Source organism: Rhopalosiphum padi, chromosome 4 (genome assembly GCF_020882245.1).
Source record: "Rhopalosiphum padi isolate XX-2018 chromosome 4, ASM2088224v1, whole genome shotgun sequence".
Classification (NCBI taxonomy): Eukaryota; Metazoa; Arthropoda; class Insecta; order Hemiptera; family Aphididae; genus Rhopalosiphum; species Rhopalosiphum padi.
In genome coordinates, this window is record NC_083600.1 from 45,536,547 (window position 1) to 45,555,689 (window position 19,143).

The following is a 19,143-nucleotide window of genomic DNA, read 5'->3' on the forward strand; positions in this document are numbered from 1 at the left end:
TTTTCACGAATAACAAAAATTGGCTATGCAGTCCAACTCAAGTCATCAAAATATAAATATAATATTTAAGGTAAACAAATAAATAACATTTGTATTACATTATAATGATATATTGCAGTACTATATATTTTAAAATGTGACATTATTTCTATTGTATTTTTTTTTCACCATAGAATATAATATAAATGGTTGTGTATTAAAAAATCGCAAACAAAATCAAATTTTTTTTTTTTGATAAATGTTTCACAGTCCAACGAATCGGAAAACCAATTTTCAACACGTATATGCACAAGGGTGTCATTGCTTTACGTCGTTCACTTGTCTGTTTATATGCTTGTTCATAATAAATATCCCACAAACCGTCGTCGTAACTCACGTATTTATTTTGTAACCATTATAATATTATGCACGCGTTATATTCTCACACCACGCCTGAATGTAAACAACCTAAATTAATCTAAATACGATATGCAAACATAAATCGCATTTATATATCGTTTAAAGCTGAACAAATATCTAATTTTCTTATTTTTTTTTTTTTTCAATTCCAATATGGTTAACGATTGTACATATTATTAATATGTCTAAATTATATAAATAATTCACGTATAAAACAGTAATAATAATAATAATAATAACAAGCGAGTCTTAGTGCTAAAACGAAATAATAAATCACGATTATCCATTATTCGTTCTGTTTCATATTGCAGACATTTTATCGCGCATCGTTAAACCAATGTTTTCATAACACAAACAAAGAAAATTAATGCGCATAAATAAACATAATATATTAAGTCATGTTTGCGCGTAACTCTATATGTGACGACGAATTTTTGCCAACACCTTAATCGGTCAGTAAAAACACTGTAAATTATTACAGTTTATGTACCTATTATTTTATTTATGAATTATCCCTAACCCGCAACGTTAAACCCACAAACGAAAATTCTTTGAAAATTATCCCTGAAGGTCAACGGGACGTCGTAGAATTACGAGTGCCAGTATATATGAAATGAAGTACAATATCGGGGCGTGTCAAAAAGTGGTGACAATATTTGCCAATGGCGATAGTTGTACGGCGATTGATGTATTTCCGTCGTTTCGACAAAGAGAACACGAGAATACTTTTCCCTTGCGGAACGAACAATATTTTTGCAACTAGACCATGCAGTTGTTAATCGTACCATCACTAAATGAAAGCAATTCCGATAATGTGTTCCGAAGAATATGACTTTAAAAAGTCCACCATTTTATTATTAATGCACTGTGAGTGACTAAAACGAAATAGTTTTTAAAAGTTCAAGTCGAGACGAAAAAAAAATCTAGTTCAAGTTGCTCGATGGCACGTAGCGTAGTGTAGGGGCGAGTGTAATAGCGATCACGAAAAATAAAGTGCAGCTAGAACGTCAAAAAGCGTATTGGACTTATATTATGTTATGTAGTAGTTTCGTGTGTATTACAGTGGCGTCGTCGACGTTATCAAACGGCCTGTCACGTACGTTTAATAAACTGCGCGGTAGAATAGAAAAAAAAAAATATACACACATATATATATATATATATAAATACAAATTGGTGGGTCGTCTGTGTGTGAAGGTCTGTAGTGGACGCGGGTTTAATAAAACAACGACCGTGAAATGAGATCATTATATCGGACGAAAAAGCCCAACTAAAAGGACTCGCAATAATAAATATATTATGGCTGCGTGTAGTATAATATTATGATATTATTTATTGCGCGACTCTTCGATCCGTGGTTGGTTCGCCGGTCACGTACTGGTATACGCACGTTATCATATTGATGGTTTCTCGTCGCGCGGTCCGCGCGGTTTCGTCCTTTTCCCGCGTTGTTCGGTTTCCAATGCGTTCCAGTGGAATTGATAGCGAATGACGGACCGACGAGCGAAACGGGAAGAAATATGTTTAAAAAATAAAAAAAAAACGAAATCATAATGATACACCCAATATTATACAAACAACTGCGATGCAGTGCGCTCGGGCGTATGCATATTTTACATTGGCGGGCTTGACGTTTTAATTAAAAATCCGTTGTACCTATAAGCTCGACGTGTTTATATTATTATATTCGTATAAGCCACGTGTATGCGTCTCTGCCACTGTCGATCAGCGGGCAATGTGGGTGGTAGTGTTTGCGGAGGTGGTGGTGGGAACGGTGGAATATTAAGGAGTCGGGGAGAGATTGTGGCCTAAGTCGGGTTTGCACCATAACCCTTTAACCACACGCGCATGCAAACACACTACGCCTACCTCCACAACTTACCCTTCGAATTCGTTCCGAAAACAATAATAATATATATACGTACGTCCGGGCAGTGGCAGGGGAGGTGGCTTTTACGTGACGGCGCATGCGTGTCGGAACAGTTTTCTGATGTGATAAACACACGTTAATCCCATTATGCTTTCGCGATGTGTGCGTTGTTGATTGCATTATTTAAAATTGTTTATTATAATATGCACGTCGTTCTGACTTTTAATAATTAATTGGTTGTTGTGGGGGGGTGTGGAGCGACGGTCACACGGCTGGTCATGACGCGGCAGTCATGAGTTCAAACCCCGGTACAGTGCAAAAAAAAAATACTATTCCATTTTCCCCCCATCGTCGTTACGATAGCTCCACGATAGTAGGGATTACCGTCAGGCCCATTCCACTAGAAGTAAAAATTAACTTCTCAGAAAAAAGAGTAATAGTGAACTAGAAAAACTTTTACCTATATAATATACTAACAGAATATTTATTTGAAATTCACAATATAAGATGGAATGATATATTATATATACATATATCATTTTTCTAATGTAAATACAAAGATTTAAACTTCTGGTTAGGCACATCGATTATGTAGTTAAGCACATATTTTATATATACAATGAGATGATTCATAAAGTATGTTAAAAAATGCTTTTTTCCTTCAAAGGTTTTTCAAATATACCTATGAAAATAATTAGAAAAAATATCTGCTAAATAATTTACGATACGCTTTAAGTAGTGCAAAAAAATCTCAAGTATTGGAAAACATAATATTTAAGTATATCTAAAAATCATAATAATTTGAATAAATTCACTACTAAATGAAAAAATAAGGACGGGTTTATTATTTATGAATCACCATGTGCGTATATAAAAATGCTCGTGAATAATGGTTAAACACTTAAATTGGAAATTACACCCAGAGGCAAGTACAGTTGTTTATCTCATTGGTAGGTCAATGTAAACGTTCGGATTATAGAACGGCATTGATTGTCGGCATAATATTATGTGGACTTTTGCGTTCGTAGGGTTTCTCAAAATCGTAAATTTAATGCACGTCGTGGTTGTCCTATTATGTATCATTTTTATGTGTTACGTAATATTATATAGTTGCATCACAAAAGGTTATTGTTTCAGTTTTGAACATTTTTGGTAAGCTGGTGCGGCGGTGACTTGTTTAAAACTCTTCAGTAAAAATATGGTGGCCATGTTTTGTACTTATACACAAACAATTTTCATAAAAGTAATTTAAACATGGTATTATGTTGTTTACATTGTCATGTACAATACATACATATTATACAGTACATTATATTGTACAATATTAACAATCACCGCAGTGTCAATTTTGTACATGCGAAATAAAATGTTGACTTTTAATTATTAACTCTACTATGTACTATAAATAGGTTTGCACTAAAGATAATTCGACATTATTTCAGTTATATTGTGATTTTCGAGTATTTATCATAAGTACAATAATATGTCAGATGTTAAGAAAAAAATAAATACTAAAATACAGTACACGAAAAGCCACTTAAAGTCATTCGTTAATGTATTTAATTGGTTTAAAATATTAAGAAAATAATTCAGATGTAGCTCGTTTAACGCAATTAAATGAACACTATATATATTATAGTTCCGCGACGATAAAAATAAATACATAAATACTCTTCAAAGACATTTTAAAACCACAATATATACTGTGAATTTTAATTTTAGTTTGTTTGGAATTATTATTTTTATCAGACAAATTGAAAAAAAGAATGTCAAGCATTTTTCTATAATACTTTAAAAGTTTGTGAGTTGTATTGAGTAAAACGAAACAACTGTCAAATTATTTTAAAAATATCATTTTCATTTTATTGTATATAGTATAAACAAGAACTCGGTAATCCATTTCAGAACTTTGCGATGCTGCAACTTTTTTCCATACCTACAGGTATTTTATTTTGATTATGAATTTAATTTTATTTAAACTTGTATCTATCTAAAATTAGTTATTAACGTTATGGAGAATTCTATTCAATTTTAAACGAATACGGTAAACATTTGCCTCTAACGGTATTATATTATATTATAACGCATAATATTATACATCTATTTTTATTTTTTTTATATATATTCGCACTTTATAATTTATTGAATTATACTTATCTGCAAAATATAAAATAGAGCAAGTAAAATAAATTGTCAGAGAAACTGACGGCGGTGGTATTAAAAATGAAAAAGAAAAGTCGAGTAATCGTCTGTTAAGAAAAAGCTCGACGGGCGGAAAGAAAACAACGTGAAGTTTAAAAGCATACCTAGTTATAATTAATATCGCGCAAAAAAGAATTTTAGGGCGTGTTCTGATGTGCTCGCGTAATTATCGCGTCTGGTGGACGTCGAATTATAGGTAAGTACACGCTTATCAACAATTGTTTTCGGTGCAGAACCATCTGAGTAGTAATATTGGAAATCGCACATATTCGCTTTATACGTCTTATCAGATAACACGCACGAGATTTTATCGTATTCGACTTACAAACGTGAATCTTTGAACACTAGACAATTATTGGTTCCTCGACCTCGGCTGTCAAATTACATAGGCACGCACACGATCACTTATTCGCATACGCCGAAGGGAAATGTTCGCCGTAATTTTACCCTATTGTTTAAATGGGAATATTATGCAAGCCCCGGGAAACACTACAAGTTCGGTTATTTTTTTTTTTTTTTTTTGTAAAATATCAAATGCGACATGCGTATTTGAAATTCATATAGGTACATTATTATTTATTACCAACGTTTACATCGGTGTATCTTCAACTGGGTACAATATGTAATATGTTATACGTGCTGGAAAACGAGTTCGAAATAAAACATGAAAATTGTGAATATAATTATTTCATACGATCGGTTAACTGCTGGAAAGCCGTATGCTATCAAAGGAGTTAATATACACACTGATTCATCGAACATACTAAAACTATTTTTTTCCCCCGATAATGCAGTTATTCAAAAAAATAAGCTCTACGTTTATTTAAGGAAATACGATAAATGTTTATTTTTTAATTGATCGAGTATACACCTAGCTATTATCTATCTGTTTTACACTTATCTGCGATTTTTAGACTACTCATTTTTTAAGTTATATCTAGTTTCAACGCTATGAGAGAACCCTTCTGAGTATTATTATTATTATTCTTTCTATCGTCAGCAATAATATTATATTATATGTATAGATTAATCAATTAAGCCATAGTACAAACTTTTAACAACTGACCGACCACTAAGACGAAAAGAGCATTTATTATTGTTTACACTGTTGATCTAACGTTAATTTGTTTATTTATTTTTAGCACACGTTTTGATGAGTCAAAGATCGTGACCACTGTTGGTAGTGTTGATAAATAAACAACGAGCCAATTCAATGGTGGCACACGGTACGTGTCGTTTCGGTGCCAAAACGTTGTCAGCAAGTTTCTTGGTGGAAAAAAAATCACCTATCTTCGTGTTGGGCCGGACATAGCGAGGTTATTTAAACAATCAATACGGTTTTTATTTTTGAAATAAATATTATTTTTTCCTTGTTATTGCAATATTGATATATATATATATATACCTATATGTATATATATAATTAGAATTTTAGAATGATAAAATAATTACATTTGTTCACTCATAACGTTATAATAATAAGAATAATAATATATGTAATTGCTCATTTGTTTTGAATATATATATTATTTATATAATATATACGTGTCGTAATTGCTTAATTATTGAATATTCTATAGTGAATTACTATCATTGTTTTTGCCTATTGTTAGGTTTTTATTATTAACGGAATATTATCAATTCCAATTTATTGGTACAAGTCTTGTACGATAATAATTTCTGTGTGGCTTCCTTACTTAATCGATTTTAAAATTAACAGCCATTTACCGGACGAATCGATGGCGGCTTAGCGCTTGACCCGCAGCGGCATCGCGTCAACAGTTCCAATACGGTTTGATTCATTACGAAATTCTGGTTTTTAGTCCGACAGAGCAAAATACGGGCACGACAAAGTTTCATCCAAAATTATTAGATCTCAGTAAAATTGTATGGGTCTGCGCATTTTTTCAATGCACCGAGTTACTGTGATGCAATATTATTGTTATTATTACGTCATAATAATGCACTAACGGTGATACACTGCGTGCTACGTTTATTGCATTTTGTAACGGTACGTATAAACAATTTATTATAAAGCATTTTACAAACCATCGTTGACATGTGAATGACAATAATATAACTTTACTATTATTTTATTAGGTTAAAAAAGTCTTTTTTTTATTATTATATAAAAATCTTCGTAGGACTGATATAATACTTCAGGCTAAAATGTAATATTTTTTTTATTGAATATTATGCTGCAACGAATATTAATCGTTTTTTGAAAAGAAAAAAAATATAAATTTATTTTTATAAAAGTAAACATTAGGTTTTTATTATTTCATCTAAAAAGTATGTTTTTTTTATTCTTTAACCGTTTTATACGATATTTTAATTTAAAACGGCTTAATTAAATAATATTATTCGTTCAGATAATACTGTTTTAGACGACAATAATCGTTTTTATTAATAAGAAAATATTATGGATTAATTTTATATTTTCTTAATTATAATAGATACCAAATTTATGGACAATAGTTCATAAATAATGTATTCGAGTCCAATTTATAAATATATTTTATTTTAATGGTATTTGGTTATGAAGATAATAATAACTAATTTTAAAGATCAATTTAATGTTATAATAACATTACTAAGTACGAAAAATATTTTTTCGCTTCAAATAATGAGAATTACAACCAAGTATTTTCGTATGACCTGCTTTACGTAGTGATTCTTAAAGACACATTTTATTCTTTTTTTGTGTTTAGAAAAAAATATTGATGACAAAAGAAAGTAAGTACGTGATTTTTGGACGAAACGATGCATGTCAATAAGGATTAGATGTGCCATATTTGAATCTTATTTGCTGATATTTGATTATTTGAGTTTCTTCGAAATTGATATATATATATATATAATATATGTATTACAAAATATTACGTATGTACATACACTATTTATACTGTGTGGTGTTATAGGTCGTTTTAAGGATGTCTATGCTACAGCCTAATCGAATTATATATTTTCAATTTACATAAATATACCTACATTTACAATATAATATAAATATTATATTACACAGTATTATTTGGCGTCGGGTTATGGTAATGTATAAACATACACACACACAGTATCGTATGGAAAGTATCGTAATGTTATAGATTTTAATTTGCAATAAGATTTTAATCGTTATTACGGAGAAAATGGTATTTTATTAAAGGTTTTATATGATTAATTATTTTTAAAAATAAAAGTGTGAGATTAAGCAATAATCGTACACCGAGACAGCCAGCCTCCTCTAAGGTTTTGTGTTAATATTGTTATTATGGTTACTATTTTTTTTTTCATCGTCGTAATTAAAAAGACAGTGGTGAATAATAATATTGTAATGTTTAGTAATTAAATTTAAGGCAACTAGGAGTTATTATAATTATACGATTGCTCACTATATACCAACTGTTGAGTTTATTATATTGACTAATTCGAGATACATTTGAGTTCGCGTAAAATAATAGAGCGAACAAACAATATTATAGTATGATTGTATAAATCAGAATGTATGTAAATAAATGTATACAATTGAGTTATACGAAAACACACACACACACGCATTAATTTTAACGTCGTTAACCTAAACGAACGAACAGTTACGTCGTAGGTATATTATTATTTATTATTTTGCAAGCAACAATAGTATATAATGTGCTTATTGTTTTAAAGATAACGTTTTTGTATCCGTCAAGTAACTTTGGCTCCAGACACCGTAAATAATGGAGTTGTCGACTGTATCCGAGTGCCTCAGTCCGAGTCGCTTCCGCTATAACGACGATGACGACGACCACGACCCCACTACCACCAACCACCACCACCACCACCACCACCACCGCCATCATCAACACAAAACCCCGTCGTAACTGAAGTCGTCTACTGAAAAGGTCTAAAGGATCTTTAAAGAGTTTTAACCCTTTATCTCTATAGCTTATTTTATGTAGGTCAGTAAATCCTTTAACTGCAAACGGCGCGCATATACGACGACTTAGCGCTCATACCAGTTTTCCGGAACCGCTTTACGATAACGTTTACATGGAGACGATTTTCAATTTGTCTGTCGGCGGTGCGCGATTTAACGGGACGTACGAATGTACGATCGTAATAAGATTATTACTGTAATAATGTATGTGCATATTGTATATATATATTTAGCGGTGCAGCGAATCAAATGCGGATAGACGTATAAATCACGGTAGGCAAAATATATATAAAAGAAAAATCACAAAATAAACCATAAATGGACAGGATGTCGTCAGTTCATGTGCGCGTCTGGTCATTGGTTTCTGGGCGTAGATTTTCCGTACTATTTACCGACAAATGAGCCGTCCGAATTGGCGGTCCATTATAATATTATTACACCGACGATAAGCAGCCCCCTTCCCCTCCCCAACTAATTGCGTTAATTTTACATAGGCCATCAGCTGTTTAATGGTTACAAACGATCTCTGGCAATCGTCGAAAATATATATCATGTTATACGACGTCTCGCTGTTGTTGTTCACACCACCGTAAAATGTTCTCAAACCGATTTCGAAAATCTATTTATGACGGGCACTAGGTAAGTGTTATCTATACTATATTATATAAAAAGTCGTTTTTTGACGTTGTTATGTGTAATCTCTGGATTTACTTTACCGATTTTGAAAATTATTTTACCAATAGAATGCCATATTATTTGTGAGTATCATAGGCATACATTTAGTCCGATAAAGTTAATTATTAATTACAAAATTAATAATTAAAATAAACGTGTAATAAGTCTAATTCCTTTAGATATGTTTTTTTTAAATATATTTTTAGTATCCTAGCGGCTAGCAACCGCTTAAAAGAAATAACAAACAATTATTAAATAATTGTAAAAATACATATTTCTATAGCTATATAAAAAAAACCCTTTTACCCCCTTAGAGGTCGAATTTTGAAAAATCCTTTCTTAGTGCGCCCCTACTGTTACTTAGTAACCATTTTTTAATTAATAATTTAATAACTAAGTATTCACATACTGCACGGATAGCGCCAGGCGAAACAGTTATGTAAAGTTGATATGTCAGAGATATCATTTATAAACCAAATCAGTATCTATAAACCAAAAATAGTTTTTATCCTCGCGCTAAATGTTAGCATTAGGCAACCAAACTTTACACGGATGTATTTTGTACCTGCAACAAAGTGCACAGGGACAGCTAGTATTATAATAATATAATATTATTATTGACGATATAAAGTAACTACATTATCTTAATGAGTTTAACTATTTTATAATGAATGAATACGATAACAATTTATTACTATAATATAGTCTATACGAATTGTACGATACGGATAACTTTATGAATAATATAACTGTGATAAGATAAGTTTATACTATTTTTTTAATACCCTTTCGTGTGTTAAAAATATTATTATAATTAGTATTGAATTTAAATAACTGATGAAATATTTTCAGAATGATAAAAACGAGATCCGTATTTAGTTATGAAGCCGCATCGAATTTAATTTGAAAATATCATTTCATAAACTGCAGTGACTGATAAAATACTGGATACAATTTTAATCCTATGTTTTTGGACAATATATTTTTTCAACAATTATTTTAAGCAGACGTCGTATACCTTTACTGTAATAATTATAAAAGATATATTATATAAACTCAAGTAAAAATGATCTTTTTTTATGATTTTATAAAAGCACAATTATTTATCTTCAACGATAAAAACTTTTTACCTGTTTTAACTATCCTAAAAAAAAAAAAAACAATTAAAATTTAATGAGCTTAACTCATTTACTTGAGATAGTAATTATACAAAAGTGTTATACATAAAAGTCGTATTGTGCAAATCGTTTTACGTCTATAGGTGAGGAGAATAGTGTGATTTCTTAAACAACAATTGTTTAAAATTTTCACCCGTGGAATTAAAACTTAACAGAAACAAATCGTAGTGTATCATTATTCTGCAAGTTACCAAGTCCAATAAAAATACAGCTGCAATAGCAGTCAACAATCAAAAAAGTACTCTAATTTTATTTTTTAGAATTCTTATATGTTTAAAACACCATATTATTTCAACGTAAGTATAATGAAAACAAGTAGAAAATTAAAAATTGCATACATTTTCATTGACTACCCTTTAATAAAATAAAAACACATAAATGATTTTATTTCCTAAGTGAAACGGATCGGGCCAAAAATGAAGCTAAGTTAAAAATTATTTTCTACAAATATGTGTATGATTATACTCATATAGTCTATAGACTATAATTATTTATAAATAATGTTAATAAAATAATAACAAATTGTTTGAAGATTGCAAGGTATATACAAAACAACAATACTCACTCGTTAAACTAAATTGACTTGAGTACGATAAATTCTCTATCACCACCTACAGTAATAAGTCTTAATATTTTCTGAAATTCGTTTATTTTTTTATCAGATAAATGTATCATTATACCACGTTATCTCGAAGCGATCACGACGCGCGACAGTTCGGTTCGAACGTACATAGTATATAAGTATAAAATTAGTTCAAAGCAACGCAGAGACCACACCAACTGGAAATTTTATAACTTATAATGTGTTTTTTTTTAAATTTAACATTATTAATTCCACTCGTTACGGTGGGTGGTTATTTAAAATTAAAATGAATAATAAAAATATACACCGACATAGTTATCGGAATAAATACATGAAACCTAGCTGGCGCACTAATGTTCGATTATATCAGCCGGTGGGAATAGTTACTGGACGAGGGGGTACGAAAAACACAGGCAAGACATCGTATCATCATCATTATCGTAAACGTCATGATTACATTTATTATCATTATTATTATTGCGATTATTTATATTATTGTTGTTGTTGCTGCGGATCAGATGAAGCGGTTCGTCGAAATAAATTCTTTATAAATCGTAACATTATGCCACCTTCTACGACTGTTTTGTCGCACCAAGGTAGTCGTCGTTGACGTTTTTTTTTCCGAAGTACTTAAACTGCTTTTACTCTGAAGTCGATTCACCGGAAATATCATCGTTAGGATGCACGCGATATTATAACGACTCGATAATTCGATATAATATGTAATAGTATATTATATTTTGTATGATACTAGCTGTATAATCCGATTCCACCCAAGAAAAATATTAAAAATATAAAATACGGTGCTTTATACATGTATCTCTACTAAAGTAAACCTAATCCGCAGGCAAATAGACTCCGGATAAGTACCTCGCTTTGTGAACTAATTTTACCGTGATGGGCAATTCACCTGTGGTGGATTGGATATAATGGTATATTTTTTTAACGTATTTCAAACTACTTTCTAAACTTTCCTGATATATTTAAGAAAAAAATGTAATCGTTCTCAAAATATATCTGTCGAGTGATTTTGTGTAAACAATAACTACAAAATAATACAAACATATATTTATATATATATCATACAAATTCCATTCTTATTTTTTATGTAACCAATATCAGATTGTATATTATAAACAAACAATTTTTTGATTTTTGTGACCCAAAACGAAATTTGTGTTTAAATCACCCTATGAAAACCTATAAGGGTTAGAGACTTAATCCATGAGTAACCTCCTCCCCCCCCCAAAAAAAAAAAATCTAAAACAATATGTGTGTGAATTTAGACGCCAATCTGTTCAATAGTTTCCAGGTCTATTATCGTAGCATAAATGTATATTAATTTACATATTATATATTATATTAATATATAGATAATATTATATGGCATATGCAATCGAGCAAATGGATATTATAAACTATGCGTTTTATTGTGTTAATAACTATCAGTGTTATTATATTAATGTTCTTAATTTATCTGTCGAACACCATTATTTGATAAAATTTTTATTGTCGCGTTTCAGTTATTTCCCTTTAAATTGGATATTATTCTAAGTTTACACGAATATATTAAGTGAGTTTCATACCTGCGCTCTAGCTTGCTCGCCGATTAATATCACGTCTCTGGTGGCGTCGTGTAATGGTATGTCTGAAATGAACAGGCTTCTGCTGGTCAGACTGTCCAGTCCGTCTAGCAATGGCGAACCGACGTACAGTAACGATCCAGACTCGTTACACAAAACCATTTGTCCTTTGAACTCCAAACCCTTAGTAAATGCAGAAAAAAAAATTGTCAATAAAAACTATGGAACACATCAACTTATTTTTTTCTTAATTTTATTTTTATTATCATCATAGAAAATGCAGATTTGTCACGGTAAATATATTTATAGTTCATTCGTCGATAAATTCGTATAGAAATATTATTATTATTGTTGTTGTGTGTATAAGAGATGACTGAAAATTTGTATTCGCTCATCTACAGTGTTTTTGCTTATAAAGTGATAAGTACTATATATCACGTCGGTTAACGATTTGGACGTGCGTCCGTGAATACGTAATATTTCTCACCGCATCGATATAACAATATAATATATAATACGAGTGAAACATTTTCGCCGTATAAATTTACGTATGAGATTTCGTTTTCAGCAGGAGACACGTGTGCACATATTTGGTCAATATTGCAAACAACGTAGCTCAAGAAAAGTGTATAATATGTATATAGACGTTGCGCCTACATAATATTTTATTACGAAAACCATTGCCGCCGTATGAGTCATACGCAAAATATACAAGTATAATACTAAGCCGTAATGGGGTATTATGTTGTTATTTTTTTATTTCCCTCTATTCTGCTGCTTCTGGGCCAATAACATGATCGGAACCTACCGCAGCAAATATTGGGCGTCATGTCATCGCACGCGCGATTCTGTTTATAGTGCCCCATAACGATCTCCTATAGTGCGCTTCTCCCGTTTCCCGCTTTCGTCACTAACAACCTCTTCTACTATACGACCAAATCACGTAAGTACGCGCCTCGCCGAGGGGTAAATTAATCGGACGACTTTATTTTAATGATTCGACGTTTATCGCGAAATTCCGACACGTCGACACATCTATGCGTAGTGCGTACATCTGACTACAACACACAAACCGGCGTGGGCATCAATCGCCGCGCGGTAATAATATGCAAACGGAACAGCGATAAGCGCGAAACGCATAAAAAAAAAAAAAAAACAAAATAAATTTAGAGTTCGGTTCCGCCGCGGAATGGTTGAAATTGCCGTCACGCGGTGCTCTAACGTAAATGCATTTTCGAAATTCCTGAATTTGAATAATTGACCCGTTCGACTATAATATATGTATATGTATATTGTATTGTACTGCGGGGCTGGAAGGGCCTCCGTTTTACATACCACGACGACGTTTCTACCGCAAATAAAAACCCTACCTATATTATTGAGTGTGCACTATAATATACTTTATACGCATGTTATACGTTTTGTGTGTATAACGGTGTACACTGCACACATATTATTAATATGGAGTACCTGTAGGTTCTCGAGAGTTTTCGATCTACGTACGTACAATAATATAATACCTTCACACGTTTTCATCGTCCTTGTCGAAATTACGGGTAGTACCTCTACCTACCCGTATGAATGGAACGAAGAAAACGCCAAAGGGCGTTCAATCGCACGTCATTATTTCACAGCGAATATATAATATACTGAAACATTCATTGTAGATGTACACATAATATTCTGCAAGTGTACAATACATTATATTATATGTTTACGTACACGTATACGTGCAAATGAGGGTTTTTAGTGAATGTTCAATAACCGAGCAGCCATAGCGCACATAATCGCACGTGTATACCTAGGCGCGTATTTTAATGGTTCGACGTTTTAGAACACTAATTAGACGAGTTTTCAACGTCACAGATTTTCGAATCTTGTGCAGTTCGACGTATATCGCAATCGTTTGTTCGGTTTATTGCTTATAGAATCCTATATTTATGTATACATATTACTCAACCATAGTTCTACAAGCACTACACTGACTACTTAGAAAACATAGTTATTATTAAAGTTATTAAGTGTTATTAAAGTTGAATTGCAATTTTTAATTATCACGAACAATAATTGTTTTTGATTGATTTTTTGCGAAATAATAATATTCAATAAAAATAAACACTTCACCTTTAATAACTACCATGCGATAGAATTAAAGTGCTCTACACTTAATAATAGACTTTTTTACTGTATTTTTATAAAAAAAATATATATTACAAAATTATTAAAAAGGTAATATCATCATGTTTTATGTAGGTATATAGTAGATCCCACCAGCAATTGTTGAACAATATTATATATAAATCGTGTATTACGTGTATACATTACACGTATATGAGGAATGAGGATATTAAATCTTCGTACAGATATATTGCAAAAGTTTTATATAAATAATATTATTCCAAGGTTTATAATGTACAAATGGGGTACCTGGAAATAACGCTAACTCTTTTGTATAGCTATTTTACATTGAGTAATATATTTACGATGTAATATAATATTATGAAAATAAAATATTTACTATCCTAATCGAAAAAAGTGACAAATCAGATTAGCAAGTAACTTATCGATATTGTAATTTATGTCCTTATTTATTCGGATTTTAAGGTTTACTGTTAATTAAAATGCAGTTTTGGAAAATGATAACAACATTATCAGACCCCAGATGCCCATTAATTTGTTCTTTACCTTGGAAAAGTTTGGGAATAATCTACAGATTAACCCCTTTATATACTCTATGTTACTTTAATATAAACCAGATTAATTACGTATTTAAAACAGTTTCGAGGATAATTATCTTATATAAATATAAGAAACTAAAACCTACACACCTACACAAATTTGGGCACACTATCTTCGTTTTACTGTTTTGCACAATAATAAATAGGCGGACTATATAACAATAGTATATTATATTATAATAATATCTACAATTCTTGTATTATAAGTCCAATGGTATTATACTATTATCCATTTATAAAAATTACTTATATATAAAATATGTGATCTATTAAAGTATTATACACTCATTATAGCAAAAAGTTTATTATGATATTATTTTTTATATAATTTTATGTATTTTCAAAACAATATTTTTTTTTGAATTTTTTAATGCAACATAATGTTTTATTTCATATTCCAAAGCTATTTATTTGAGTCCTGTAATAAGTGCATATAAATTAAGATGAACGGAATTATGAATTAATATTTCGGAGGTACTCCTTTAATCTAAACTTAAAACATTTATATTGTTATCATAACTAATTAACTGCTCGTTCAGAATTCTAGTATATTCCAAAAAATATTTCGCATAGAAATACAATAGATTCTCGTTATGTCGAATCTAACGGAAACAAGAAAAAGTTCGAAATATTATACATTTTATTAACATTCTTAAACAAACTGAAAAATTGATTTAAAGTACATATTTTGAATACTTAAAGTACTAATACTATATTAATATTCAATAATGAATAAATTATTTTTTTTTTTTTAAATCTGTCCTTAAAGTTTGTTTAATAATATTTTTGTTTTTGGAAGAATGTAAAAATTTATTAAAAGGACATTTCATTTACGTTAATTTTCCATTTCTCTATATTCTATACGAATGATTACAAACGCTTAAAATCACAATAACTATACTTAATTATGCTTAATTTTGTTGTTGTAAAAAAAATATTATTTGTGTATTCGAGATAACGAAAAACGATTAACTTTATTTCGAGTTATCGAGAGCAAAGCCCTTTTAAGACGTATAATGATAGTTTCAAGGAGATTTTAATGTAGCTCGAGATAACAAAAATTCGAGATAGCGACGTTTGATATAATACAAATCTACTGTATTATTTTATTAGACATTTATGTTGTGAAAAAACAATAAATACTATATAATATTAATTATATGAATGAGACAGAGAAACGATTTTGGAAAAACATTATGCCTATTTCATAATGACGTTAAATTAAAATTATTTTCTCTATAAAAATGGTGTTTATAGTGTTTAAAATCTAGTAAGTATTGACAAAGACGCCGTTACAGTAAGTAGTCAAGATTTTTCGTGATTTAATTTCGCCGTTTGAATATGTATATATATGGAAGCAGTGAGTAAGTACGGGTATCATACAAACATAATATTGTCTTCTTAGTTTCTTATTACGACGACAATCAAACAAAAAATAATAACAACAACAAAATGACGGTTGAACACAATAAGTTAAAAACAACCGTGTTTAGCTAACAGTATTTGCGCAGTGTGCAGCTGCATCTGCTACAGTTAAGCCGATAAACCATTTTCTCGGCAAACCATAATATATTTATTTGATTTGGTGACGTTTTGTCGACGTGCCCCCGCCAGATCTAGGCCCGTAGAAGACCGCCGTAATGACTTATCAGAGCTTAATCCGATGATCCCGCCGGGAGCGCGTTGACAGGTATTTGATTTGCAGAGACGGTCTGGAGCGGGAACACCAAGAACGTAAACGGCTGTAAAAACGCGTTATCATATTGCGTACGCGTCATGCGTGTAGCGTTCGATTACATTTTATAATAAAAACCTAACCCACAATAATGTAATGGTCGTACTTATGTACAGTATGTATATGTTTAATTTTTTATAGTAAGGTCTGAAGTTCTGGCGAAAAAAAAATGAAGTAACGGCGGCACGTGGTCTACAACTATATATTTGTACGAAAGTGCACATTTTTTTTACCTCAGCAGAATTATGATTAAGCGGCTCGGGCAGGCACAGCGTCAACACAAACGGCGAGTTTGCCCTGTTCACGATGCCGTCGAACGAGAGCCGAACGTTTTTCGGTCTTCTGATCTTGAAATACGTGTGAATCGATCGACCTAAGAACACACACACAAAAAAAAAAAACCCATAACTCATTGAATTATATATTATTATTATTATTATGTCAGTTTTATAGGTATACTACGGAAACTACAATAATGTAATACACTAACGCCATTATGGTTGTGACATTTCAAAAATAATTCGTTACATTATGTATACCTACATAATTTATAATTCATTGTATTATTGTATTGTAATGATGAAACATATTATTGTTTACAATATGTTATTACGTTGTTCTGTTATAAAATAATAAATTATACCCATGAATAAATAATATATTAAGTTGAGTTGTCACTTATCAAGAAATAAGAATACAATAAAATAATAAATTATTAAATTTAAATTAAAAAAAAAACAGATACAGTAATATAATATTATTTATGTTTGTCTTTTGCTGTAACGATGTACCACTTTTGCCTAAATATAACGTATAATAATATTGGTATAGGGTTTTTTTTTCGAATAAAAAGTATTAACAATTAATTAATTAGATTAATGAACCACTGTGAGCTTATGTAATTTATTTATTGATTTATTTTTAAAGAGGGTTTTTCAAAATAATAATTTACTAATCATACTGATTGTTAAGTAAAATTAAATAAATTAAAATGTTATAAATTATCAACAAGTACCTATAATAATTTTTATACAATTCCATATTTAATAAAAATACAATTAATTATAATAATCTTCTAAACATCCTTAACTTTAAAAAATTAATTATGTTGAGTGACTTTCTACAAAAATTGACTTTTATCTATCCTAATGTAGTAATGTCATTGTATCTTATTGAATATACTAAAATTCTCTGAAAAATATTGTGCGCTCACAATATAAAATTCTTTTAAACCTGATGTTAAAATCAGTTCAAAATATTTAAGTTTTTGTAATTTAAAACTCAATTATGTATAATTTAATCATTCTAAATATTTAAGTACTTTTATTAAATCAACAAAAAAGTAAGTTTTAATTAAATTAATAAGTATGTTTTTTTAGTTATAAGATAATTAAAGTTTAATATTGACATGAATCATATACCATTTAATGTACCATTAAATTATTAATTTTATAAAATATACTACAGGTAGCAATTTGTTTTAATAGTTTGTTATAAAATATGTTATTTTTAGATTATATTACCACAAACTAAATCGTTATGTTTTTTTTGTGAATATATATTTTTTTTAATCTAACAGTAATAATAACTTTTAGTTAACTAATATTGAAGTTTTTATTTTGTTCTAAAGGTGGTATAATATTATATATTATTATTAAAAATATTATTTTGCACCAAATAAGTATTTTAGGAATTTAATATTATTGTTGAAAAGCGTAGAAAAAGTGATTTAACCATAAAACTATAGGTGTAAACAAGTTGATTTTATTAATTAAAAAGTTTGAAAAATCATATTTAAAGATAACTACATTTGGGTTTTAAAGAATATGTAGTTACTAAATGTATTAATATAGAATAATATAATGAGTCACCATATCTAATACCTTATTAGGTTTGGAAACTGGTAAATATAATGAGTCGTGATATATTTACCAGTTTCCAAACCTAATAAGATATTTCCACGAGAAAGATTACAACATCGTCGGCTCTATGAATTACAAAGAGATTTAGATCATGTAAATAAAATGTCTAGAGTAAATAAATATTATTGAAAAGTATAGAAAATGTTAATGTCTAAAAGGGTTAAATAGTCTAAATGGCTCATAGACGCTTAAAAGCTAAAATTATGGGAAGAATATTTTGTTATTGTAAAAATACAATAGCCACATCTCATTTGATTTACATTAACTGATTAAAATAAGCCAAATGCTACTTAGTCATATGCTGTTGCTTGTTTTAATTGAAACTGAGTTTTAAAATGTCGATTA

At 30.0% G+C, this 19,143-nt stretch overlaps 1 protein-coding gene across 1 annotated transcript in view; it reads right to left on the reverse strand.

Moving 5' to 3' along the window:
• The window catches only part of LOC132929609 (head-specific guanylate cyclase), a 237,184-nt gene that overhangs the window by 93,472 nt on the left and 124,569 nt on the right, over nt 1-19,143 (reverse strand). The window contains exons 8-9 of the mRNA XM_060995082.1: nt 17,110-17,249; nt 12,407-12,586 (exon numbers count right to left, since the gene is read on the reverse strand). Coding sequence (XP_060851065.1) covers nt 12,407-12,586; nt 17,110-17,249 — 320 coding nt within the window. The remainder of the gene's footprint in view (nt 1-12,406; nt 12,587-17,109; nt 17,250-19,143) is intronic.